Below are 27086 nucleotides of genomic sequence, written 5' to 3'. Positions count from 1 at the left end.
TCAACCAACTCTTTTTTTGCTTTCAGTAATGTTTAACCTCATTCTGTAGTATTTTTGTCCCTTTACTGTTTTTCCCAGTAGTTCTTCCATTACAGGATTCCTCAAGCCCCAGGAGCAAGTCTCCACTGCTATCAAACCACTCTTCTGAGCTAGCACAGCTGCCAACCACATCCTGAGAGCAAAAGGGACATTTCTAAGGTGTGCACTGCACCTAGTAGGCTGAGGTCAGTATTAAGTGGTTGAGAAAATAAGCTAGGTATTTATCCAGCATGGAATAAGGATGCCCATCTTGGTCTGGCATAGCCAAATCCTGCTTTCCTTTGCACAACAGATACTATGGCCCTTTTCCAATAGTTTTTGTTACCCTGCTGTTTTATGATTTTTTACCTTCTATTGAGGCCAGGAATCCTTCACATTCTTCTCCCAGTTTTTTCCTCACCTTGCACTTCAGCAGTCCAGTGTTGCATTTCTGACTTTCATCCAGAATCCTTTTGCTTCAGTTTGCATTTGGCAAACGCCTGTGAAGGCAAGGTACAGCATGTAGCCACACTGACTGACTGCACTGCATTCACATGCACTGCTAGTCCCGAAGTTTGGGACTGCCACAGACATGGGATTACAGTGACACACGGGCTGCTCTAACTCTAACCCCCCCCTCCCTTAGCTACTGCCCCACCTCACAAGCTCTGATTTAGGCCATCAGGCTGGCTGAAAGAGTGCTCTCTGAGGACATACTGGTGCGACACAGACAACAGAGCAAACCCCTTCCTGCAGCAACACCCTGCCAAAGCCTCAGATGGATGTGTGCAATTTATCTCTTAGCTAGCACAGCTGGCTAAGCATGGCTGCTTTGCAGACCTATGCATACAACAGACTCAGCAAACACAAAATCAGCTGCTAAAAGTCACAGCAAGGGCAGGTTGCACTGAAGTGCTTTGAAGTAGGATGGTATTACAAAAGTGCTCATGAAGGAAATCCTAAGGATGCTTGGATCCAAACCCCCTATATCACATCTGGTACCTACCAAGGGTTGCAGCTGCTGTCCCTTGCACCTGCTCATACCCTCAGGGGAAAGCATTGCTGCTGACTGTGGCTACAGCCCTCAGATCCTCCAAACTGGTGAAGTCAACAAGTGGACAGACAGCTTTGCTTCTGACTGTACCTGTAGGATGCTCCTGGCTCAGGCAGCAGTGTGACATGGTCACCTCTCCATCAGCATCTCTTTAGCCTGCCCCTCCCAGGTGGCTCCCAGCCTTGAAACTCGTCCATCTCACCCCTTTGTCACAATGCAGCTCCACAGCTGTCCTGCCAGAAAAGGAAACACTTTCAGCGTGGTTTTATATGAATTTGCTCCCTGGCAAGTACAGCAGTACATGTGCAGCACAACTGCTCAGAGAAAGAGATAAAGCAGCCCAAATAATATCTCGATATGACTGGGAACAGATCAAAGGCAACATCCAAACTTAGAGGAAAAAAGCTGGTTAACCTTAAAAGAACAAGTCTCTTCTCCACGATTTTGCATCAGGTAATGTTGGAATTTATTCAGTGGATTTTAATATCAGCATATGAGGATGCCAAGCACAAGTAAGCCTTCTCTTTTTCCAGCTCTCCCATCTAAATAACAAAAGCGAGAGCAACACAGTCGCATCCCTGCCTTCAACCCAAGCACAAAAGTAGGAGTTCCTCTTTTGTAAGGTCACAGAAGTGTGCTCTCTTCAACATGACTGTAAGGGCTGGAGCACCTCTTCTGTGAAGAAGGGTTGAGGGATTTGTTTAGCTCAAAGAAGGCTTTGGGGTGATCTCTCTGCAGCCTTCCAGTACTTGAAGGGAGCTTACAAGCAGGAGGGAGAGTGATATTTTACACAGCCTGATAGTGTTAGGGCAAGAGGAAATGGCTTAAAACTATAAGAGGGAAGCCTGAGGTTAGACTTTAGGAGGAAATTATTTACTCAGAGAGCAGTGAGGCGCTGGAACTGCTGCCCACAGCTGTGGGTGCCCCACCCCTGGAGGTGCCCAAGGTTGGATGGGCTCTGGGCAGCCTGAGCTGGTGGGGGGCACCCAGCCCGCAGCAGGGGTTGGAGGGGCTTTAAGGTCCCTTTCAACCTAAGGCATTCTATGATTCAACATCAAATACGCATGATTCATGTTATAATCTAGGGGATCCTTTCAAGCAATGCATCCCACATTGTATAAACAGGACTCTATAACATTTAAACTGCTTACTAATATTAAACCCAACAGTTCTGTGGTGTACAACAATTTACATAGAAACCAGACACCTTTATTGCACACTTAGAGGTGTTATTAAACTGAGCAATTCAGTCACCCTCCTGTCATATGCCACCAGTTTTATCCTGTTTACACAAAAGATATTTTAATTGGCTCAACTCCATCACTGAAGGCTGACTGCTAAAACCGAGTGACATTTAATTACCCACAAGGAGCAGGGGGCCATTCTGTGGAGTGTTGTGGAATCTCAGTGTTCTGGCAGCTCAGTTGCGTGTCAGCAAACTCACATGCTCACTGTGAGCTCCTCTGCCAGCTTTTCCAAATGAAGATATGCAAGTGGGGCTTGAAAAAACATTTTATTAATACCAAAATAAAACAGGCAGAAAAAGTACATCATGTATCAAAGGATGCCTTCATCATTATACAGTCTTTGGTTGACTTGAACAGGTGGTTAGAGGGCTAGACAGGAATGGAAAGCGTTAAATTTGGCTTGGCCACAGAGCTCCAGGCTCTTAGCAGTGTCATTGCTCACCTTATGCTCATCCATCCTCACCCACAACTCCTCCTACTTTTATGAGCAGGTTCAGCATCACAGCAATCACATGGATGAGGACTTAAAAAGAGCATTTGCACCATCACTGAACCAGGAAAGCAGGGTAAGACAGAGTGTTCCTGGGGCCTTGCTTCTCAGCACACTACAGTTCTGCTGCAGAGCCCCCAGCCTAGCCCACATTGACACCAATTTAATCAAAGCCCTTGGATAGACCCTACCAGCAATTTTATAACCACAGTAGCTAAATGCAGCCTTACCTGAAAAGTACAACCTCCTGAGCTCCTTCCTCTGGTTCCTGAATTCCGGCTGCAAATTCAGAACTGGAATTTTCCTTTGTCTTGCCCACGGTGTATAAACTTTGGAGCTGGATGCTCTCCTTGCAGTATTACATGAGATCAGAGTACAACTCCTTATCGTCTGCATGGAGAGGTGTGCTTCCTTCCTCTTCCCCGATCTTTTCCTCCTCCTCAAGTGGCTCTCCAAGTTCTTCACAGCTGCACTTGTGTCTTACCCTCCCAGTGTGTTTCAGAGCCCCAAACTTCTCTTGCTCTTCCAGCTCTGTGTTGCTGCTGTGATCTCAAGCTTTTGATGAGAAACAGACTATCATGGCCTTCATCCTCAGCTGCATGCTTTCTAGCTTAGGCCCCCATCTGCAGAAAGATTCAAGTTAGGTATATAGCACTGCACCTGGCAGTGTTTGACAGATCCTGCCCAAAACATAATGAAGTTTCTTTGCCTCAGGACCTGCTGAACCCAAAGACTGTTTTCTCTGGCACCAGAGACCAATTTATTTGAGATAAATATTAAGCAATCAGAAATGTTTTACTTGAGGAACTATGAATTCAGAACTCTTTCCTGCAGCTGTAGTCACACCCGTTGTGCCTGCAACACTGAGTTAATTAAAAATAAATAAATAAATAAATAAAATTCTGTGGTATTTTCTTAATAGCCATTAATCAGCAGGGCATTCTGTTAGCCACACATTCACATCATTACTCCATCTATGCCTCTTGACTAGAGTATTCCAAACTCAGAAAGATTAGCCAGCTGTCAAAAGAAGAACAATAAGTTCTTCCCTGTGCAACTCTTATTTTATCCTTGTTTTCCCTGGGCAGCAACTTAGGCCCAGCAGAGCACCACCTTTCAGTTCCTGCCCCAAGGCTCTGTCACATCTTGAAAGTGTCCAAGCCCTGTATGTTTGCTGCAACTCAGACCTTCCACATACTAAAAGAAAGAAAAGAAAAATTTGTAGCTCTTCCAATGTTTCAACAAGCAGAAACAGTGAGCCAGAACAAGCACTGCTGCCCATCCACGTAATCATGACATTTTTTGTACTCGAAAAATAAAATTACTTAAAATGAGCAAGGAGCACCAACACAGCCATTCCAACAATCACACTGCTCCGTTCATCTGAGGAGATGGCAGACAAGTTGAGTTTGTGACTCACTTGTCTGGTAACTCTAATGAGAGCACTAAGTCCATATAAGCTTGTTAAAATACAGTATCCAGAGCAGCCAGCTGTTCCCTGGTTGAAAATCCAAAGCAATATTTTTTCTAACAATCTGTAAAGAAAAACAAAGATTAAAATTAGGGGAAATATTTTCATCCACCGATGTTGCTTTCTAAACCTTCATTAAACTCCTCAGTAAGCAAGGTCAGAATACATCTGTCTTCTATTCACAAACACAATTTATTTCTGCTTGCTCACGGTCCCTGCCTGGGGAGAGCACACCCAAGCAATCAACCTCTTGCTCCCAGCTCCTGACCCCATTTCTTTCTCCCATCCTTTTACATTCACTGCTCTTTGCTGCCTGATCCAAGAGATGAGGCAATGGCATCGCACCATCATGCAGAAGAAATTGCTTCCTGCCATGTTTGCTATCTGCCAGAACACATCTGCAGCTGGCTGTCCTCCTCTGCTCTATTGCTGATGTGCACAGCTACACTTGCAGGGTCATAAGGTGCAGAGGTGTGGAGACTCAGAAACAACCACAAACATTTATGTATGTGAGGGCAGGGAGGGCAGACTTGCTCTGGCAGGCAACAAACATGGCAAGATGCAGTCTCTTCTTTGTAAAGGCATGATGCCACTAGATATGTATTCAAAGGTTGTCTGAGAAGAATCCAGGGCCTCAACCTCTCCTTGGCACCAGTGTTTTTTGTGATGTACCGGTGTGTCTAAGGATCAGAAATCTTCTGTGGCAGTTTCCACCCAGCTCACAGGTACAACATCTCAGCAGGTTGTCAAGCTCCCTTCATTTTAGCAAAAGCCTTCAGTCTCCTGATGTTTTACAAGAGTTCAGAGAAACAAAATGCGAGCTAGTTAAACATTATGCAGTGTACACACTCACCCCACTCTAAGCCAAAATCACAGAAAGTTTGCACAGCCTAGTAGCTTGTATCCTGCCAGTTTCCTCCATAACAATCTCTGCTCCATTGCCTTGCCTTGCCCCAGGGTTACATTGTAATTGTCTGTCCAGACTTATTTCTTTTGATCTCCCCGGGTCAATCAATTATCTCTGTTCCCAAGCTGTTTTTGATGCTTCTCGTGTACTGCAGCCTCCTCCTGCCTCTGCCAGCCACAGAGCGCCAGGCAGTGTTACCATTGCACATAGTGGCACATTCCCACAGCCAGCCCTGTGAGGAGCAGAGGGCAGACATCCCAGGGTACTGCTGTCAGCACAGGTAGCAGTGAAGTGAGGTGGGTGGGCCTGCTTTAAACAAGCTGTGCTGGTGAAAAGGCAGTGGAATATTCAGGCAGAGCTCACCACGAAGACAGGTGCTGGTGCTGAATTTCTTGCCTATTGCTGGGCTGCTTTAGAAATTTCAGCTAGGTTATGTCTGCCTGTGCTGTGCTACAGCTTGATGTTCTATTATGAAATCCATTCCAAAATATCACCTCTATTTCCCACACCCTGGGGGAATCAGAAGCAGGGACTGCTACGGAAAGAAAAACAAAATGATGAGGACAAATGACAACATCCAGCTGATGTACATAAGCCACCACCTTTTGAGGTATTGCACCTCTTTGTTACACAGATTTCACATATTCCAAGTTTTTGCCAATACTAAACAGGTGCAGAGCACTATTTTGTATTAAAAACGTAATGTAAAGTATATCACCGATGGAATGTATAAAATAACAGAATGTTAGAGACTGCACAAAACATTGCCAAGCAATGAGACTTCTCCCATGATGCTTCAGCAGCATTTTCACAATGTACCAAAGCCTGACAGTAGCCCTGGATTAGCAATGCCTTTAGACTGCTTTTGCACATGAGTCATTGCCATCCTATTGTTAGAACCAGCATGCTCTCAATGCCAGGAGCTGAGTTTTGGATCTGGGGGTGTTTCATTCTACCTTTGTGCTGATGCAAGGAATGCCATAAAGCAGAGGGAGAGAAGGCTTGTAGCTCTCAGACTAGAAAACATAAAAAATTGATGGAAGATATCCCATACCACTATAATATATCAATTGCTTTTGAAAAGTCTAAGGATGATACTATAATGATAATAAACTGTCATACTGTGCCATATGGAACCATGAGCTATCTTATATTAGCTTATATTAGCTACACAGTCAGGTAGATTCCTATTCAGGGGAATCCCACTTATTATGACATTTGCTAAAAACAGACAAAAACCCCAAGTAAATGTTTTTATCTCTTTTTAGGATATGCTGCATCTGAACAGCTTCCTTTTAGGGAAATAGTGCTCTATTACAAACTACTTTAACTTGCAGCTACCTTCTAACATTGGTACAGTGTAAAATATCCACAAGAAACCTTCCATCTGGACAAATTCAGTATAGTCCACTGACAGTACGTACAGTACCACTCTCTTCAACCATCATTATAAAAATGTCTCTCTCCAGATTGGAAGTTTCATTTCAGGACTGGCCAAGGCTAATATATGCAGGACAGATACTCTTTTTGCTCTTGGTCTAGTGGGAATACTCTTAAGCACCTCAAGTTTGCTGTGTGACACCAAAACAAATGTGACAGCCAACATACCATATGCTAAAATGTCACTCTTCAGAATGCAGGCAGGATTTGATTTCAGCTGGTTACTGTTCTTGCTCTCCCCTGATCCTGAAAAGTTGTGACACCTGAGATACTTTTGGCTTGAGATACTTGAGAACAGAAATCAGCACTATAGGAGCTGTTGTGAGTAGAACAATGCTGTCACATCCACCTCCTTTAGGAAGGGTTAAGTGCCAGGAACTGAAAAGGAAGGGAGAAAGACAGAGAGAGGAAAGGAAACAAAAAAAAACAAAACAAACCAAACCAAAACCAAAGCAAAACAAAAGGAGAAAAGCCACCAACCACTAACCCTCCCACCCCAAACAACAAAAATAGATCCATGTTTCCTAACGCTCTTCCTCAGAATATCTTCCCTAAGAATTATTTTTCACTTAAAAATGGATATATCTTTAACAATAACAGCAGTGTATATCTCTGTTATCACATTGCCAGTGAAAACATTGGGCCAGTTTGAATATTTAATCTGTTCTCCAAATGGATCTTTAAGTTTTCACAATGGTTGGCCCAAAATGTGTATCTGCTCTGATAAAGTGCAACAACATATTTTGTGGAGATTTAACTACCATACATTTTACTTGGCAAAAATGTGGAGTCTCGTAGTAGAAATTGTTTATAATTCAGTAGTCTACATAATCCTTAAAATGTCTTTATTACTCAATTAAGTTCATAATGAAAGAGAAGCAGTTCGCAGTTAAGCTCAGAGCAGAGAACTCATACCTGAAGACAGACTGATACATGCAGGAAGAGATTGCAAGCTCACCCCTGTTTCACTACTTCACTATAGAGTGACTGCTTTCTGGAAGTGCCTCTTCATGTTCTCGGATTACCAGAGAAGCACCCGACAGACTTCTGACATGGTTCTTTTGAAAAATGCACCTCCAGGATTCATCCGCTGCACAGTACCTGTAGAGTTTCTGTGTCACTCTCCAGTTTCACCAGCTACATTTGGTCCAGCTGCTCCTGTCTACTCTACAAAGATAGAACCAACTAATTAAGTCTAGTTAGCTCTGAATCCTGCCCTCAATGTGTCCAGCAAGCCTTCAGTTATGGGAAACTTTGCCCATTTTCATTTTCAGCAACAGTACATGTTATCGAATCCTGGCAGAGATGCTGACATCTAAATATGCTTCTCAGTTTTGACTGCTTCACTGTATTTCCTGAATGCTTTATGCCTGCAGTTCTCCCTCTCTGAATCACACAGCTCATCCATGTCAAAACAAATTCGGCACCTATTAATTTCCATTTGTCTGTTCACAGTTACAAGCACCTCCAGCAGACAAGGGCAATGCAATGGCAAGGTCTCAGGGTGCTAATGTGATATAACAGAGAAGGTTACACTGTCTCCCCTCTGCAGTGTGTGCATTCAGTACCCTTTTGGTTAGAGTAAAATATAAAAATTATAAAGCAGCTCTATTCTTCTAGTCTTGAAAGAGCTCTTTCTTGAGTTCATGGACTTAGAAATAAAGACAATTTTATTTCATAAATATTGAAAAGCTGTCACCTTTGAAAAAACCCTTTCCAAGAGAAGTACTGCAAAACAAAAACAAGCTTATTTTCAAGTGTCAAGAGACAATTCCTAAGGAAACTAAATTGGTGGATCTCACACAGCACTAGCACGTTTAGCTAGAGCTCCACTACTTCACCATCCACTTTAAAAATTTGAACTGAAAAAAATTAAGGGGTTTTCTAGTATGGAGTAACTCAATCTCTCACAGGAAAGCTCTCCATTTGTATAAAACTCTGTCTCTCAGCCAAATTAAACTCAGTTCTGCTTTAATAGTAATTCTGATTTATGATGCTTCCGTATTACAGAGTGGGCGTATTTTTCTACGAAGCAGCACTGGCACAGCCACAGAGGAAATGTACTTATCATCACACTTCCACACTTACACCTGATTAAAGCAGCTGTGTCAATCCATGGTTTTCACTTTTGGGAAATGAGGTGGGCAACACATGCTTTTACACAGCCAGACACAACTTGGCACTGCAGCTGCTTGCCAATGGGAAGCTCTGCTTGCCTGCTGGGAGAGGCTACTGATTTAGCCCAATGTCTGAACAACATCTAACTTCTGCAAGAGAGATTCTTAATTAAACATATCTAAAACCAGACAAAAGGCAAGAAGAAAGGCTTTCAGTATACTAATACAGTTTGATCTTTGAATATATGAGCTCCTTGTGGTCCTGCCACTGAAACAGCATGCAAGCTCTCAGTCCTCCTGACCATACACTGCCTATAACACACAATAGACAGCTTTCTTCCCTACCTCACACTTACTCTGCTCAACAGTAGCACTTTCTCATCCCCAAACTACTTTGAAAAGGTGATTGGTTTCCGGAAGTAACTTTTAATGTCCTTGGATTACCAAAGAACTGTCTAAAGGACCTCTGACATGGCTCTTTTAAAAAGCACACCTCCAGGGTTCCTTCTGTAGCACCTCAATAAGAGAAGGTTAAAGTGTTGGGCACTTGATGAATGTGAGTAAAATCTTCCTCCCAAAAATCCTAAGCACTGTTAGATCAAGAGATTTGCTTTGTCTTTACCTGTCCTGGCTGGGGCAGCACCCTTCTGTTGCATCCATGATTCCCAGTCAGTATCTCTGTGACAGCCACAGCTGTAAGCTCCTGCCATTATATTTACATTGTTAGGTAATGTAGCAAACAGGTAAATGTATAGTTCAGAATCTCCACAGAAACAACAGGATGATTTAACCAGTGGTGCTATATTTCTCTGCTTACAAACCATACTAATGGAGTACTAATTAATGACTAGATAGATAGTCCTTGTATTTAATTGCTGGACATACTAACTTACAGGTTTATCCCCAAAAAAACATAATACATTACAGTTAGCAGAACAGAAGTAAACACCTTGAAACTGTGTTCATATATTAAATAATGAATGTAATATATTTATTGTTCTAACTACAACAGCAACCTGAAAATCAATTGCAGTTGTATCTCACCTGAACATAAAGTAAAACACATCCATCTCCCAGATGTTTTTTTTAAAGAGTGCACTCGGGAGTACAGTAGAAAAAAACACAAAGATTTGATTAAGCCAATTGAGCAGTCTCAACTCAGTGGCAGAGGCCAGAATATACTTTCAGTCTCCCCAAAACACTTGCTCACGTTGTCTCTCTAGTTACAAGAAAAGGAAGTGAAGCTTAGCATCTTCAGCTCAGCACAGCTTGAGAAATAGGATTCTCACAGTTCACACAAACATCATTTCATAGTACATGAGGAAACTTCAACATTGCTCCTTAATATCCAGTCTATTATAGTTTCACGCTCAGAGAACTCTGCCAAAATCATTGTATCAAATGACAAACTATTACTTCACCCCACTGACTTGCACTAAAATACACCCCCTGAAATACACTTGAGAAATGCCATAAATGCAAGTACCCAAAACCTGAAGAAATAACAACCCCATGGAACAAAATGAAGGAGATAACAACAGCAGAACTGACTGCAGGAGCAGCAGCATATCAGAGCAATGAGAGAAGATCAAGTCCTAACACCGTACAGAAGTCATGCAAAACATACGTGACTGCTATCCTACTAAAAAGCAAGAAAGAGAGAAATCAGACACTGGAGCACACTGCCAAGTTTCCTCCTACAGCCCAGACTTCAAGTTTCTAGAAAAAAAAACACTGTTATTTACTACTAGTTTCACAGTCTCATCTCCTAGTGTTCCTATAGGGGCAGGCTGGATTCAAACAGTCAAACAAATTTTTATTTACCATGAATACTAGTAAGAGCCACAAGGAATGAGACATAACCAGAAAAATCCCAAAGGCAGTAAGGGAAACAGCAGAATATGAAAGCTGGATAAAAAGAAAACCCTAGGCCTGATAAAATAACAAAATGCTGCCATTTGCAATACACCTAATAAATAGTAAATGAAATAACTGATGGTTACAAAAATGGAAACAAAGAACCTGAAAGGAAGAATCTGCTACATTATAACAAATAAATTGCTTATTTCTTAGAATATGCACATGTGGAGTGTGCTACAGTACCACTGCCACACAAAACAACTGTCCACACAGGCATAAGTATGTATCTGATAGTCTTTTCTTTTGCAGGAAATGTACTGCACAGCATACTTCAAATGGTTTCTGAGAACTTAGGTTACTGGCTCACTGCAGGAAAAGTGTGTGGCACATGGCTGTGCCCAAGATTTCACAAAGAGGCCAGATCTACCTGTAGGTCACTACAAAGCAAACATCAGCTTCAGTAAAGGCAGTAAACACGCGAATACCTCTTAAACAAATAATTACACTACCCCAATACTAGGAGAACGGATGCATTCCAGACTTACATTCAGTTAAGAGTTTCTGGTAACAAATTTGTTCAGCAGCACTTGAAGTTAATCCCTTTGTTCTCGGTACATTGTAAGTTGCTCCTATATGTTATCCACAGTTAGACAGATCCCTACTGTTCAACTGTTACAATTACAAGTCTTCTGAATACTGAAGAAAGATCTCAATTTACTTTTTTATTCTATTAATGGTTAAAAAAAAAAAAAAGACTGTGCACTCTGAATGCCTACATAAACATTTTATTTGACTTTTTCATGTTCTAGGTTCTCTCTTAATCCTTCCTTCCCTCTAAATGAGTCTGAAGTTTTCACTCTCCCAAGAATATCTGCCAGCAAACCCTGCCAGCACTGTCAATATTCTCCAACCCTACTGATATCTCAAGAAGCCCACAGGGAACAGTGGATCTTTTGGAGTAAGCTACAGTAAACTACTCTTCTTAATTAAGCATAATCTTGTATAATGAAGCTGCAAAGAAAGCATTAATTTACCTTGCTATCTCAGATTTCCCCTGAGAAAAGCCTTACAGTTCAGATGATGCCCAAGTCTATCAATATGAATTATCACACCTTAATAATGCAGCCTGCAAGTACAAAGAGTTTCCCACAGACTCACTCTAATCAAAACAGAAATGCTGCGATACCCAGCATACACATGAATCCCAATCTTAAGCAAAAGCAAACCCTGACAGAAGACAGATTGGCTCCACAGAATATCATCATCACTGAGACTCTGAAAACAGCTCCAGAAAGACATCTTCCTCCAAAAAACAGATATTAACTTTGGTCTCTGTTGAAACGCTTCTTTGTTCTTGAGTCTTGACTTATCAGCCATGAGTTCTGGATAACTGTATACCATTCTCCAACAAAGTAATTTGGCTTATTTTTAGAAAGCACAGTGGCATAATGAGCCAACTCAGTAATGAACTATGATTCCAAAAAGCACAGGAATTACTGCTGATCTGGCCAGTATTCACTCTGAATAGCTGCCATTTATACAGGTGAGAGCATCTTCTGGCAGGACTGCGGGTGTAAGGCTAGTTGCTTTTAGAGTAGACTGTTATCTACAACCATCCTACTACAAAGCAGGGGAGTTGTGCTTGGACATGTACAGAAATAGAGAATCTTACATACTACTATCTGGTTTGGCAAGGACACTCTTCAGCTTGTTCAAGACACAGATTTCCAGTTTTGAGGAGATAATCCTGAAGAAATGCAGGAAATATGAGGTTCAAATTCTCCTTCCTTCCTTCTCCTGTATGAGAGTTTTAAATTTGGTTTCAGACAATCTGCCATTTATGGTTAATTGTTATGTCATTATGTTTGGAAGTATGTATGTCTCAGAAAAATAAATCAGTTGCTGCTTGGAGTAATAGATAACACAATGTATTGCACACACTTTCTAAAAGTATCATTTCTGCTTTCAGGACCACACACACACCTGGAAAGACAGGCATAGGAGGCACGTAAAGAGAGATTATGTATAATATGAAAACTGGGTTCTTACAGGACAGGCCTGAGAAGGAGCCACGGCTGAGCACTCTGAATCATAATTCTTTTCTAAATCTCACAATTTTGACTCACCCACTGACAAATCTGGATATAACATCTGTTCTACTTTATTATCTCTTTTCTGCATATTCATTTGTTTTCAGCGCTATGAGCTTTCCAAGCTTTTAATCATCTTGGTGAAAATAAAATAACTTCAACTTCCTTAATGCTTCTCCTTTTTAAAGGTAAAATGAAAAACAGCTTTTGCTCCAAGTACATTTTTCTTTTAAATATTTCAAAGTGTGCTTGCATAGCTGTTACTAACAGATTATAAGCACACCACTACACTGGATGTACTATACCTAGGTAGAAGAAATCCCTCCACTTACCAAGTTCCATGGTTATAGCATTAAAAAAAAAAACAACAAACCAAACCAAAACACACACAGAAGGAAAGAAAAGCCATTAAAAAAAGTGCTCCCCCCCCAAAAAAAAAAGGAGAGGAAAAAGTTTTGCTGAAATGCATTAAGTATGTATGCACTCATACATAGAATTTCACTACAGGATGATCCTTCAGCAACTTAATTTATATTTTTGGAGAGCTGTATATGGCCAAAGGTTATGAACCTCTCTTGCAGTGAGACTTTACAGTCTCTTCAATAGAGCTTGTGCTGAACTAGACTGGAGATGAGGGAGGATGATAACTTACTGTTTTGCACTCTAACTGGGGATTGACAGGCAGGTTTTCAACATCAGCCAAAAAGCAATCAGCAATTATAAATTGTATAGTGTGACAAAGACCATGCTGTGCACATATGGACTGCTCTGGCTGCACACTATCTCCTCGCCAAGAGTTAATGAGATAATTTTTTTCCTTGGAGGCTATGCAACTGCTAAAGCCAAGAGCAAAGACAGCCTCTGCACAGGCAGTACCTCCCACAGAGCAGGCCCCTGAAACAAAACATTATCTAGCTGTAGACTGCAGCTCAGCAACTACAGCCAAGACAGGCTCCTCCTCTCTCTGACAGTAACTGCTCACAAGTGGGACGTGTTATGTGAATGAGAGCAGTTCCAGGGCTTGTGTGAATACTACTGAGGCTGCTTACATCCCTTCAACACATCACTGGTGGGTGGCCTTTCTCTATTTCCTTTTTGATTGTTTCTGCTCCCTCATCTTTCTGTTGAAGTACCACTATCATTATTATCTGGTATTTCTTAACCTGATTAAGACTTCCCAGCAACAGGACGTATTTTTAATTTTGATTTAATAAAATAAAATAGCAACACAACAGAAAGCCTTCCAGCCTTTGACTGGATTCAGGCAAAGCCTGATGTTTTGATCATACCTGATAATTTTTTCAAGCCAGATCTGAATAAAGTATTTAAGGTATTTAAGGCATATGCCTAGCTTAAGCTAGCAGTCATAACATTACCTTCAATCCGATGGAGCCTCTGATCATCTGTATAAGTATCTTGCTGAATCAGTAAAACAGTGTGGGAAAAACTTTATGCTTGCTAATATATGAACTTGTTAAGATTTCCTCTGAAAATGAAATCTGAAACAGGCAGCAGAGACTTTAAAAGGATTCTGTAGCCTGCCTAAGATTTCAGAATGAAAACAGATGCAGGAGACACCTTTTTTTTTTTTTTTTTTTTTTTTTTTCACCCTATCAGCTAAGAGGAATCAGTAATAATAATCTGGGCAATGAACGACCTGTTCCATTTAGGTTTCTTCTATTGCATCAGCAGAATGGGTGGCCCGCAAAACAGGTTAACAATTAATACTAAAGGGATGGCTCTGCCAGCATTTCCCACTGAAACCATTTACAAACAAGCTCTATGTAAATCCTGATCTTTCTGAGGATGAATTTTCCAAGCTCAAGTCCAATTTTTTTAGGTGTTTAGAACTCAGTGTGAAGGCCAGATTTTCAAGAATCTGGGTCTCATTTACCATCAGGTTCAGGTTTTCACAAGACCTATATATAAACAACTGAAGATTTCTAAAAATCAGCTATGCTACAGCAAGCAGCTGATGTTGCACAAAAAAAAAACTTTACTTAAACTTGCTTACACCAAGCAGCTCACAGAAAGCTAGCAAAGTTTTGCACAAAATAGCAATAAATCACTACTATAACAATATACAAGGATATTACACATCCAACAAGTGAGGCTTTGCAACATGACAAAAAGAACATTACAGCAACTGAACAGATGTACAGTGGCCCTGGCGTCTCACAACAGGCAAAGGGATGTGGCCTGTTTGCCTGGACTATCAATTCTCCTTCTGCATTTAGATATATGCCTTTTTCCTCCTTGGATGCACTCTCATATGTGCACATAATGTACAAGAATGCAAAACACATTATTAATGCACATATTTGTGTTTGCATCTAGACCCAAAGGCAAAGAAGTTTGAGGACTCAGCAACAGAAAAATTGCCATTTGCCAAAAGAGTAAAGTTCCTTTCTGTAAGGCAGCATCATGGTGAACAGCCAGTCATCACCAGAATGCAATATTTATTCAGCTGTAAGTACTCTGAACTCTCAGCAAATTTGACGAGCACACGAAGTCTGTTCTACTGCAAGCTTAACAGAATTCATTCACATGGAAGGGTATCACATAGAACAGATGAAACAGAATAGGAAGAAGCATCAATTAAGCGAAAAGATATGGAAGAAGGGTTGTTTTTTTTTTTGGCATTTACCCTATACCACCAGAAACAATGGGAATCTTCAAGTTCAGTACATTAGGTTCCTAACATCCATACGCTCAGATTGCTAGCTACTGTGACTGCTCATTGTGCAGCTTTTATGTGTAGCACACACAGCAGGGCTGCTTGACTTCTTTCACTTTTTTTCTTTTTTTTTTCCCTTACTTCACACACACAAAAAAAACAGCCATCTTATCATTGCCACAGTGGAAGGTGACAGTTAAAGACATTGTCTTAGGGTGTGATAACCCAAGAGCATGGGTTATCCCCCATGGGGGATGCTGGTGCTTCTGTAATGAGCAGAGTGCAAGAAGCAGTAGTTTGATGTACAACCCTATGTGTCTGTTATTCTACCTTGTCAGGAAAGAATAATTAGAGAATAACTCCCTGTTGCCTTCAACTCTCTCCTGCCACCCCCACTGGTCCCCGTCCATCATCATGAAGATTTCTCTTGGTGATTCATTATGAGAAGGCTGCCTTTGCAGGGGAGGCACTGAGAGGAATTTTCCATTTCTCTCTCCCCCCTTTGCATGGCAGCAATCTCCCTTCATTACAAATCTGGGATGCTAATGTCAGTGGCTTTGGGCATCTGCTAATAAGGAACAAGCAATTTCCAGGAGTAGGTCACACAATGAGAGCAGTAAAAACTCTTTGAGAAAGAAAATCTCTCACATGCTTCAAACAAGGAAGGTGAGCAAAAACTAAGAGCCCGTGAAAAGTTAAATTAAATCCTGGAGAGTGAGTGGGCAGGCTTGTAACGCGTCACTATCAGGCAGGGTGAAAGAGCACAAGGAAGCCTAGGCAAATACTGTATACTTATGAAGACTTTAAGAAGAAATGCAGAGCAAACATACATACGCATATAGAGTATCAAGAGGCACAAGGCATTTCAAAAGCAGTGAGAACAGTCTGAACAACTGATACGTTACACTTGCATTACAACAGCAGTGGCATCTAACCCTGCTTTGTCTTTCAGAAGTAATTGCAACTTTCGACGGTGCAATTTCTCTCTGCATGAAATGACAAGAACACTTACTTTTGTAAAGCCCTCAAATTTATATATATATCTCTTAAATTCTGCATGCAATACTTAGATATGTAGATACTACAAAGGAGGAATTTCTATTGTTCTAATTCTTCCTAGCTATTCTAGCTGGGTTCAGAAGTCACTACAAAAAGATCTGTGAGTTTTTAAGAGCCTTGCTACTTTAAATACAGTTGTTTGATAATTATATTGCTGGAAACCATAGTAAACTAAATCCTTCACATTCAATCTTTAGGTACTCACTATAGATGCAGTATCTGGGGCAGAAACGTCTCAATTCCTGAAGAATTGATACAGCTGCAGAACTCTGAACTGGTAATACACTGAGGACATGTAATATTGAAGAGATTTGCCAAGTTCCTCTCTAACATACTGCAACTGATGTCATCTGCATCTTTGAGGATAGAGAAATATAGTCAGTAAGAACAACTCCCCCGGAAATAAAGGATTAAAATCAGATACCAGCTCATTCAGGTTTCAAGGGGACTGAGAAAAACTGAATTTTGGGTAGGAACTGAACCACAGCAAATCAAATTAATCAATACAATGGCCAGAAATTTAACTATTTTGATGAAGTTGAATACTGTATGCTCAATAAAAGTATGCTTCTGAAACACCAGGACTGAAAAATTAATTTGAAGTAATTCTAATTGCATATCAGAAGATAGACTATGTCGCTCTTGTGCTTATCAGTGTCAGAATTTTGCACTAACCTTCCAAACAAGATAAAGTACTCTCTAAGGATAAGACTGAAATGAAGCATAGCTCTGACTTGTTTTCAGTCACTTTGCAGTGAAAATGACAAATGAAAAAAGATTAAGGCTAAAACTTGTTTTTCAACAGCTGTTAGAACATGTCACAAATACCCAGAATATGTACGTATTCAATTTGTATAAGAACACTGACAGTCTGAAACTATGGAAAACTGAGTAGGACACCATCTGCTAATTTATTGAAAATGATTACTAGCAAAGGCTAAACATCATGCAACTGACTCCATGCATGTATTTCAAAAATTCTGGTCTAGATTTAAGACAAGAAAACACAAGTGATTTGTTCTTTTAACAGAAATCTGAAGTAGAGGAAAAAGTGGATAGGAGAGGAAAAGAGATCTACCCAAAAAAGATTGATGCTTCCAAGTGTGTGATATTTTAGCATAACATATAAACCTGCCAGTAAGATTAGTCCCCTCACTACTAAGCCCTCATACTGGCCTCAGTGCTTATATTTCCCCACTGAGAAGCTGTAAGAAAACAAAAGCAAAAAGAAGCTGGTGTTTCAGTACTGCTGAGGTAGTGGTTTTATGCCTTAATAACCGTAGAAGGGCATGAAAGAGTTATGCAAACTGATCTGCTTTCCCTCTTCTACATGTAACTTCCCTGCACAAAACAAACTTACTTGAATTGCTAAAAGAGAACTGAAGTTAGTAATAGAAATATTTTTATTATGCTTCTGATCTCTGCTTTATAAAGGAAGCTATGATTTTACTGTTGATATTCTAGGGCTGTAAAGCTTGTTGTTAGGTAGTCTTACAAAAGGTTCCAATTTTGAGTAACATTAAAGAAAAATATCAGTCATTGACAATTGATCAGATTGTATTATTCCCTAATTGCACAAGAATATTTTGTATACACTAGCTGGATATAACTAATCAAGTATAGTAAGCTTTGTAATACAAAGGCTCTTTCGTATATATCCTGCTATCTACCAATAATAGTAATGAATACATGAATAGTTATTACAGTGAATAGTTCAAGGGGGTGTTGACACATATTCATTAGTAACACTTACTAGGAAAAGGATAGTTTACATAATTAATCATGAAGAATTCATTTTTATCACCTATCTTTGGCCTCCCAATGAAACTGCTCAGTTCCCAGGAAAGTTATTCTAAGTTTCTGCACTGTCCTGGTACCCTAGCATTCTAATTGGTCATGGGACTTGCTGTATTTCTTTCTCCCACACCGAGTAACATTAGAAAGTGTTATTAGCCCATTTTAGTCAGGGGAATGAGTCCCTCAGATTACCTAAGTCATGAAAAGTTTGTATCAAGGCACACATTAATAGCCCACCAACTCGAACTACTGCCACATTCACTCAATCTCTCTCTAAAAAAGAAAATAAATTGTTCAGTATACCTGTTCTGTACTCAGAGGAGTTTATTTCCTTGGTCAGCTCAGCTGGAAGAGCTGCTATCACCAGATGCTACGACTCTTTAAAGTGATATAACGTCAGATAACCTTAGATTAAGATAGAAGAGAAAAAATTAATACTGCTTTAGTTAGGAAATATTAAACAATACAGATGTATACAACATTTCTCTTGGTTATTCCCATTAAATACAATGATTTATCACCTTGATCTCTGGGTTGCTCAACTGTGTCTGTTCTTTCATACAGATTAGTGTGTCTGGAAACTCTCTCAGTATCTATACACTATGGGACTAGTGCTTTTGGCCTAGAGAACAAAAAATATATATTCTAACAGTGCACACACCTGTGTCACTCCATCAACACATGCAAGACCACTACCAGTGATTAACTTGAATATCCATTTACATTACAATTAAATCAATATTGGAGAAAGCTTTTCAAGACCTAATGACAACTTGATCTAATAGTAATAATACTCTTTTTTTTTTTTTTTTTTTCCAACTAGTTTCTCTTTAAACTCTGTGTAACACTGGTCCATTTAATGCTGATTATAAAAGACAGTCCCAGTGCAATACTGAGATATGTTCAACATGATGATGGTAGTACGAGATGTTTTTTTGAACCTAACTTCACAGAATACAGATGCTGTTGTCTCAGAATGCAGACTGCTGTCCAACAGGTATTTAGAGGGACTGCTTAAAAAGCACTACCATTAGCAATCTTTAAATCATATGGTGGATGAAAGGCGGATGAAACACTACTTCCAAAACAGAACACGTTTTCTGGCATCACATCCTTACCAAGACTGGAAATTTAAAAGAATGACAATACTAACATTATACTTGAGATTCAAACAAATAAGAAAGTCTATAGTTTAGCTAGTTGAAAACACAAATCTGGTGCCTGCTCAGCCAGTACACATTAAGTTTCACTACTTGCTTTGGAAAGAAACACTTTTCTGGGAGAAATAATAATTCTTTCAGTCAATCTTTGCAAGTTGGGCCAGGACAAGGAATCAAAAATAGCAAAATGACTAATGACTAATGACAGTAATTAAGCTTCTAACATAACAGTGAGAGTGACCAGTATGACTCTTAGCAAATAAAAGATAACTAGAAATGGGAGTCACAAGAAATGGCCACTCTTATTCCCACTCAATTCCCAGATTAAAAAAAAAAACAAAAAAAACATCAACACTGACAAAGTCAAAGAAATAGTTTTCATCTTATAAAAAGAAAGCCTAACACATTATCCAAACTGCCAAGTATTGCAAAGTAACAAACAAAAATTAAATCTCCAAAATGGATATTCTGGACAACATCAATACCCTGCAAACAGGAATAGTAAGTATGTCTCAGGCCACAAAACTAACGAGCTCTACCATACTACCTTTGTGAAACATTATTTGAGCTTGTGTGATGCAGCTCTGAATTCTATCTAAGAGATATTCCAATATTCATCTTCCTTAGCTGAATCGAGCAGCAAGAGTAGCCTCACTGATTGTAACATACAAGTACCTCATAAGAACTAATCACAGGCACTCTTACAGCAGGTTCTTAGGAAGACAGCAAAGGTGGGAGAAATCAAGTCCTCCTATGGAAGGTAAACACAAAGAAGGGATGGCAGATCTAAAAATTTGGTAAGTATTCAACTATATCTAGAAGGTCACAGAAAAAACATTGCACCACATTGCCTGTACAATACAATGATAGCTTAAAGCCTTGAAAAAGACACAAGGAAAGGATGTTGATCACAATTAAACCTTTGTCCACTCCAACAAATTAGTTAGTCCATCACACTTGTATAAAACATTTAGGGATCAGAAAAAGAAATCACTTAAGTACAAGAATACAAACCTTTGTGTACCCAGATGCTGTGGTTATAATTTTTGTGTCAGAAATATTAGAAAGACTGTCTACCAAATACCCTATGTTGGCAACAGGGAGAATAGAACTCTAAAATAGGAAACATGCTAAAATTTAAAAATAACAGTTAACTACTTCAGAAAGAACAAAAAACAAATGACACAGAAACAAAGTCTAATAACATTCTCAAAAGACACCCTAGTAAAACAGCAATTATTTGTTTGCAATGATAAACAGATGCAAGATTGAGAAAGGAGGGTTTAATCTCCTTTGGCCTGTTGTCCCTAGATGCGCTCCTGAACACTCTATGGGAACCTGACTGCCCCAGTAGGAAGCTATGGGCTAAGGGGGTGGGGCAATTTCAGAATGTTTTTAAAACATAGGACAAAAAAAAGTTTGGGAAAGGCTACATTTTCCAGCCCAAAAGATGGGAAATATTTAGCTGGGATATTTTTCTTCTAGCAGTAGAAAACATCAACTCAGAAGACTGGTAGTTATTTGCCCCTTCTAGATCTCCCTGGTATATAGCTGTGGTCTAAAACAAAGAATGAGCACAGCATTGCTGGTCAAGCAATGGTACCAGAAATACACATGATAAAATAACCTGGCCTCCAGAAATCTCTCAAGAGCTCTCTGAAACCCGACAACTGCTTGTTCCACCAGAGTACTGCCAAAATTGGTGGAATAACAGAGTAAAAGCGTTTTGACACATTTCTTAAACTGCGCAACCACCACAAAACCAAGATAAATTATCTAATGAGAAATTACCACAAAATACAATAATTTCCCTTTTCTAGGGTAAGGAGTTTAAAGTTAATTTTGTGATTGTGCATCTGTCTAATTTAACTGAATCCAGACATAGTGTGCCTATTTATAGGCACAGTTTCAAAAACGCTGACTAAAGTGGTAAGTATAGGTATACCAGCAACTGGCAGTTCTGTAATGTTAGCTACAGAACTTTCCAGGTAGTTCTATTAATGTGGGAAAAGTCAGTGTTGTTTAGTAGTTCTTGACATGTCCTGCTTTTCACATATATTCTCTCACAACTTCTCATGAAAAATACATATAAACATCATTTTGTGACATAAGCTCTTAATGGTAGCTTTTAAGTTCTATGTCAAAAATATACCCATACAAAAATGGAATATATAAGACTCGAATCTTACTTAGCTAAATTCAAAGCTAGAACTGAGCAGTATTATGGATGAAATCTATAATGTTAAATATTTAAATAATAAAAACATATGCAGTAATCAAAAAGGAAGTGCTGAAACTGTTTAAGTATTTTTCACTCAAAAGATAATTTGGCTTCCCACTCTAAATACTAGCTGCAGGAAATATTGAACACCTCCTACGTTTCCTACTAAAGGAACGAGGAACTGGGGACACAAAATATCCTATTTTCTTAAAGACATTCTATTCTTGGGGCTTGCAGTCCTTTTCTGAATACCTGTAACAAAGGAGAAGGAAAAGACAAGAGGGCTTAAATATATTTTTTATATAATTATACATATATTATACCATAATATGTAACTTAAAACGTTATGTTTTATATCTATATAATACAACCTATTTAATAAATATAATGCCACCTGAACTGCTGTATTAGGTATATCCCAATATTTCTTAAAGGCAGATGCTTGAAAAAGGAATTCAAGAAACAGTGTGAAATCTTACTCTGGTATATTCTCTCAGTCTCAATTAATCACAGATCAAAAATTCCTTGAGTTGAAGACTGCTTATAAAATATTGTGTTTAACAGGCCAAGACTCAGCACTCCCACAAATCTCTAATCCTTCCATATGAGTATTTTTACACTTTTGGTCTCTTCTGGTAACAAATTCCACAATTTAAGGATGCACTTATGGGAAAATGGAGAATGTTCTGTATTGGTTGCCTCTTTTTAGAACATGATGTTCTTATGAAGACGATGTTTTGTATTGTGCAGTTGTGTTTTTTTTTTTTTTTTAAATTATAACGCCACTGTGTTTATTTAAAACATACCATGAAGTGATAGAGTAACTTGTTTTGTTCATTCCCTTCATTACAATCACTGATACTCTGGGTGAGCTTTCCAGCTGCTGTTATGCATTTGAGATGATATTTTTATCAATGAATTCACCACAGACTACGGCTAGAACTGGTTCTCCAGTGCTTACCACACTTCCATACTTATTTTCTGTCACTGAGCACTGCAAAGTCTTTTTCTTTCTCCAAGTAGCCAAACAAAAGTTTGATCAATATGATGGGTTTGTCCTATTAACAAGCGTGCTGTTTGCCCGCTTCTCCCTCTTTTGCATTACTTTTAAAGTTAACCAAGCTCAAAAGATCTTGCCAGACATTCTTGCAGAAAGCTTTTGCTTACGTAGAAATGTGATCAACTGTCTCCCGGGTTTGTCTTCTTAACCAGTCGCTCTACCAAAGATCTTAGATTTTTAAAGAGTAAAAACTTCTTGAAAGCTCCAGGATATGATGCTGAGCCTAGACTTAAGAAAGTCCATATACACATTAGCATACTGTAACGCCATGTTGTTGGTTTTTTTTGTTTGTTTGTTTGTTTGTTTTTAAGACAAATCACAGCTAAGATAAGGAGCAGTAAGTGACGTTTTTTTTTGCCCTATATTCTTTTCACTCATCATACTTTTCCTCTATGGTTTGCAAAGTAACAGCTGCAGTAAGACTAAACCTCTCTGGAGACAACACCAACTCCAGAGAGACTAGCTTCTGAAGGTTCAGATTAAAATCTTCTGGTCATCGCATAGAAGAAAACAAGACTTCTTTCAACACCTTCCACAAGGCCTCGTATTCCATGGTATTCAGTTACACAAAATAACAGAAAATACCACAAGTAATCATTTTGCCTGTGATCTACAGAGAATGTTCATGAGCTGAGTTCACAGCCTTCTTCATGACCTCTTCTCCCCTTTCACAACTGTTTTGTCTTGGAAATCTATTGTAACAAATTAAAATGAAATGAAGTTAGTTGATGCAATGTTCTTACTTGCCAATCTATAAACCAATCACAACAGAAAATCCTCAATTAAGGTGTATGATAAGTAGCCATAACTCTCAGGGCAGATCCTTGTTATCCTAACAGTGAAGTTGTATTAAGTCAAGTACTATCTCACAGTTTTTGTTTTAACAAAGAGCATGGTGTTAAACTCACAATGAAAACTAATGCGCAATTGTAACCAGGCTTTTTACAAATCATATTTTCTACTCCAAGTTTCATGCTTATTAAGCTTTATACCAGCGTTTCTAAACTTGAAAAATGTAGAAACAAATGGAAGAGCTTCTTCTTACTGCCTATCTAAAGTAAGTGAGGATTGGGAAAAAATTAAGTTCAAAGACATACTGTCTATCTTACATTTTAACAACCTTGTTTTCCTGTATTAAAGATTTCACTAAGCTGTTTCCATATGAAAATTAAAAGTGCATTGTTTCTCTTTAAGGCGTGAGCTTCTAACACAGATAAACTCTATTATTTATGGAGTAACCAATCTATTGTCACAGATACAGCGTTGTCAATAAGCTGTTGTTGTTGTTGCGTCAATTGTCTAAGAAATAGCTGTATTTGCCATGTTTCAGGAAACTGAATGTTAAATTCTCCGCTTAACAGCAAGTCTTCACCACTTCTGCAGTACACGATACAGTTTGGATTGACTTAGCAGCAGCTCCTACAGCAATCTCCAATCTAGGACATATCTTTATTTCCAATCCAGATGAAAAATGCTTTCAAAAAAAAAAAAAAAAGTAAGAAAAAAAAATAGATCACAAGATACAGCAATTATTCTTTAAAATGAGAGAACACATCTTTTCTTTCTTTGATACACATGACAATTTCAGCTCATTACTTTCAATATTCACAGTAAGATACTTTTGAAAAACAATTTAAGTACAGCTTAGGGCAATCAATTGCCAGTTTATGTCATTCTGCAGAAAAACTTCTAAGATACCGAATACTAACTGAGTTCAGATGAGCTCAGCCAGTTTTGCACTATATCACCACTGAAAGAAGTTTCTCAGAAAACTGGAATATTCACATTTTTCATCTGTGGCAGATGAAGCTCTATCAAAGAACAATCATAAAACTTTGCTTTTGATGTGCAAGGCGAGATACTGATCACCCAGAAACTGTATAACAGAGTCACCGAATATTGATGCTGTAGTTCAAGACTTGCCTATTCAGACAAATCATCCTGAACATTTACAGTCACTTATATTTGTGGAGAAGGAACAGTGAGGAGACCAGTTGGTTTGATCTTGTTGATTCCGCCATCTAAGATGCAGACCCGTGGGTACTTGCTCTTCACCAGATGAGCTGAAAACTGAAGTAGGCATATCATTAGCATGACATATGTGACTTATGACATATATATGACTTAATTCAAAATGACACTATACTAAGACAGACAAGTTACACAAAAGGAAAGTTCATCAGATTCTTTAAGTTGTTTTTTAAACCAAGGCGTCCTACATAGGAACTCTAGGCTTGTCTGTTGCAGCAGCTGAAATGAATTTAGAAGTCATGAAAATATCACATCTGAACATTACTTAGCTTTGGTTAGGTAGGATTTTCCTAATTTTATCAGTTTTTTTTTTTTTTTTTTCCCCCCTCCCCCCCCTCCAGAATAATCACTGGAACTTTTCTGAAATTGTGAATTAACATGTATTTTCCTCTGGAATAATCTTATTCCCAGGTGTTTTCTACAGGTTCCCAAATATACAAGCATCACAGTTTGATGAGTCAGTCATTTGCTTACCTGTCAAACTAGTCTAACATTACTTCATTTCAGAGACATCAGATAGTAATTTGGGGCCCAGTATTTGTATTCTCTTTCCCTCCTTTCCTTCCCTCCTCCCCTAGTCCACCCATAGACAGCCTACAGAGAGCAACCACAGACACAAACTATTCCTTGAAATCCTCCATTAATTTATTCTGTAAACCAAATACTGGAGTTGTCTGTTTCCATGTTTTGTTCATTCAACAATGAAAAATTGCTACACTTCTGAAGCCTATAAAGGAAGAGCAATTTCTGCGTAATATGTCAAACTTGCCTTTTGAATAGTGATTGCAGTACATTAAAAAGCAAGCCACTAAAATTGATTTATTGGAAGGAAACAACAACAATTTTACTTTATTTCCAATAGCTGTAAGAAAGACTGGCCATGCTGTTCTAGTCTTTCAAATTGTTGCTTTATATCTGTTTGACAAATTAGTACTATCTGGAAAATGGCAAGAGTTTCCTAACGGGCTACATAACATACTCAGACTTACCATTTCGACTGTTTAAAAATGATTTCTGATATTATTCCAGAACAAAGTGCAAGCCTGATGTCCAAATAACTAACTCTGCAGAAACAAATAAATTACCAACTACAGAACAGCACCAAGTGCCATGTCCAACATACACTGGTACATTGGATCATGTTTTACATTTCTACTGTCACAGCTAATTAGAATGAACATAACAGATACTAAGGCAAAACAAGATATACTATGTGATTTCCTGATGAAGTACAAGAACTGAAATAACTTTTTTAAAGTAAGAGTTCACAGTGATTTTAAACCCCTCCCACAGCCGGAAATTTTCTTTCACACTGAAGGTATTTTATATATGCAGAGAATCCATTTTTGTACATCTACATGTCAAACATCTACTGCATTCCTTTCTCTTGTTTCAGGATAAATTTAACCAAGCAGAAAGTAGCCAGTATGTGATCTGCAACCACTGAGGACCTGTGAGGCAGACTAAGAGGTCAAGGCAGAGTAAGAGGCCCTACTGGATCCACTGGAGAAATTCTGGCTTTCATGTTTGTTTGAGGTACTTGCCTAAGATAAAAGGTAAATTTGATAATCTCTTCATGTTAGTTTGGAAGAATTCAAAGCATCAAATGGAAGAAAAAAAAAAAAAAAAAAAACAACCCACAACAAAACCAAAAAAAAACCCCAAACCAATAACCAAACACCACAATAAAGTAATAAAAAAAAAAAACTAGTAGAAAAGTTAAATCATATGCAGATGCCAGTTTGCATGAGAAAAGTAAATGCCATGCTTTTATAAAGGCTTTCTGATGCAGAAGTAGTGTACCGTGCATAGTCAAAACACTAAGAGTCCAACTACCTCTCACTTCAATCACAGTTCATAAACATGCTGTATGTATCTTCTTCTTTTCAGGAATAGTGCTTGGCTATGCCTATCATGTACTACAGAAAGAGAATATATTCAGTGAAATAACTCCAACTGCACATCTCTAGTTCAAATGTAGATCTCTATCATTTCACAGTATTCTCCAACTGTGGAGATTCGATAGAGCTCTATGTTGGACTCCATTCAATTCTGCACATTTTCTGATGACAGAAATAATAAATGACAACCAATGTTTGGAACTAACAGAAAGCAGTCATGCTGTTGGCTCAGTACAACGTCCCCATGTATCAGCAGAGAGATTCTGCTTCTGAGAGTAAGCCATAAACTCTCCACGTTATTCAATGCTGTAGACATAATGTAATTACCATTCCACCTAACCTGAAAAAAAGCAAACAACTGCTTTGTATTTCAGATTTGAGCACTATGGTTTATGTCCCACCATATTTTAGAACAGTTTTAGTAACCAAGGTATGGATAGAAATAACTTTCATTTACTGCATATGACAATATTTCTTTATAACTTT

General features: G+C 38.9%; 1 protein-coding gene across 49 annotated transcripts in view; it reads right to left on the bottom strand.

The window, feature by feature from the left end:
* TBCK (TBC1 domain containing kinase) overlaps positions 1-27086 on the bottom strand; it is a 137325-nt gene that overhangs the window by 22805 nt on the left and 87434 nt on the right. For 20 of the 49 annotated variants that reach the window (XM_085222360.1, XM_085222349.1, XM_085222344.1 and 17 more), the window contains 9 exons: positions 18531-24738; positions 16636-16786; positions 9789-9963; positions 9367-9447; positions 6796-7794; positions 4230-4344; positions 3040-3432; positions 1163-1305; positions 388-518 (listed from right to left, as the gene is read on the bottom strand). In XM_085222360.1, the coding sequence (XP_085078486.1) occupies positions 24628-24738 (111 nt within the window). In that variant the 3' untranslated portion in view covers positions 388-518; positions 1163-1305; positions 3040-3432; ... (4 more) ...; positions 16636-16786; positions 18531-24627. The remainder of the gene's footprint in view (positions 1-387; positions 519-1162; positions 1306-3039; positions 3433-4229; positions 4345-6795; positions 7795-9366; positions 9448-9788; positions 9964-16635; positions 16787-18530; positions 24739-27086) is intronic. The other 29 variants (XM_085222357.1, XM_085222362.1, XM_085222364.1 and 26 more) reach the window with 27 other exon arrangements.

The sequence above is a fragment of the Meleagris gallopavo genome, chromosome 4, assembly GCF_905368555.1.
Source record: "Meleagris gallopavo chromosome 4, MGAL_WU_HG_1.1, whole genome shotgun sequence".
Taxonomy (NCBI): domain Eukaryota; kingdom Metazoa; phylum Chordata; class Aves; order Galliformes; family Phasianidae; genus Meleagris; species Meleagris gallopavo.
This window is presented reverse-complemented; position numbering and strand designations above follow the sequence as displayed.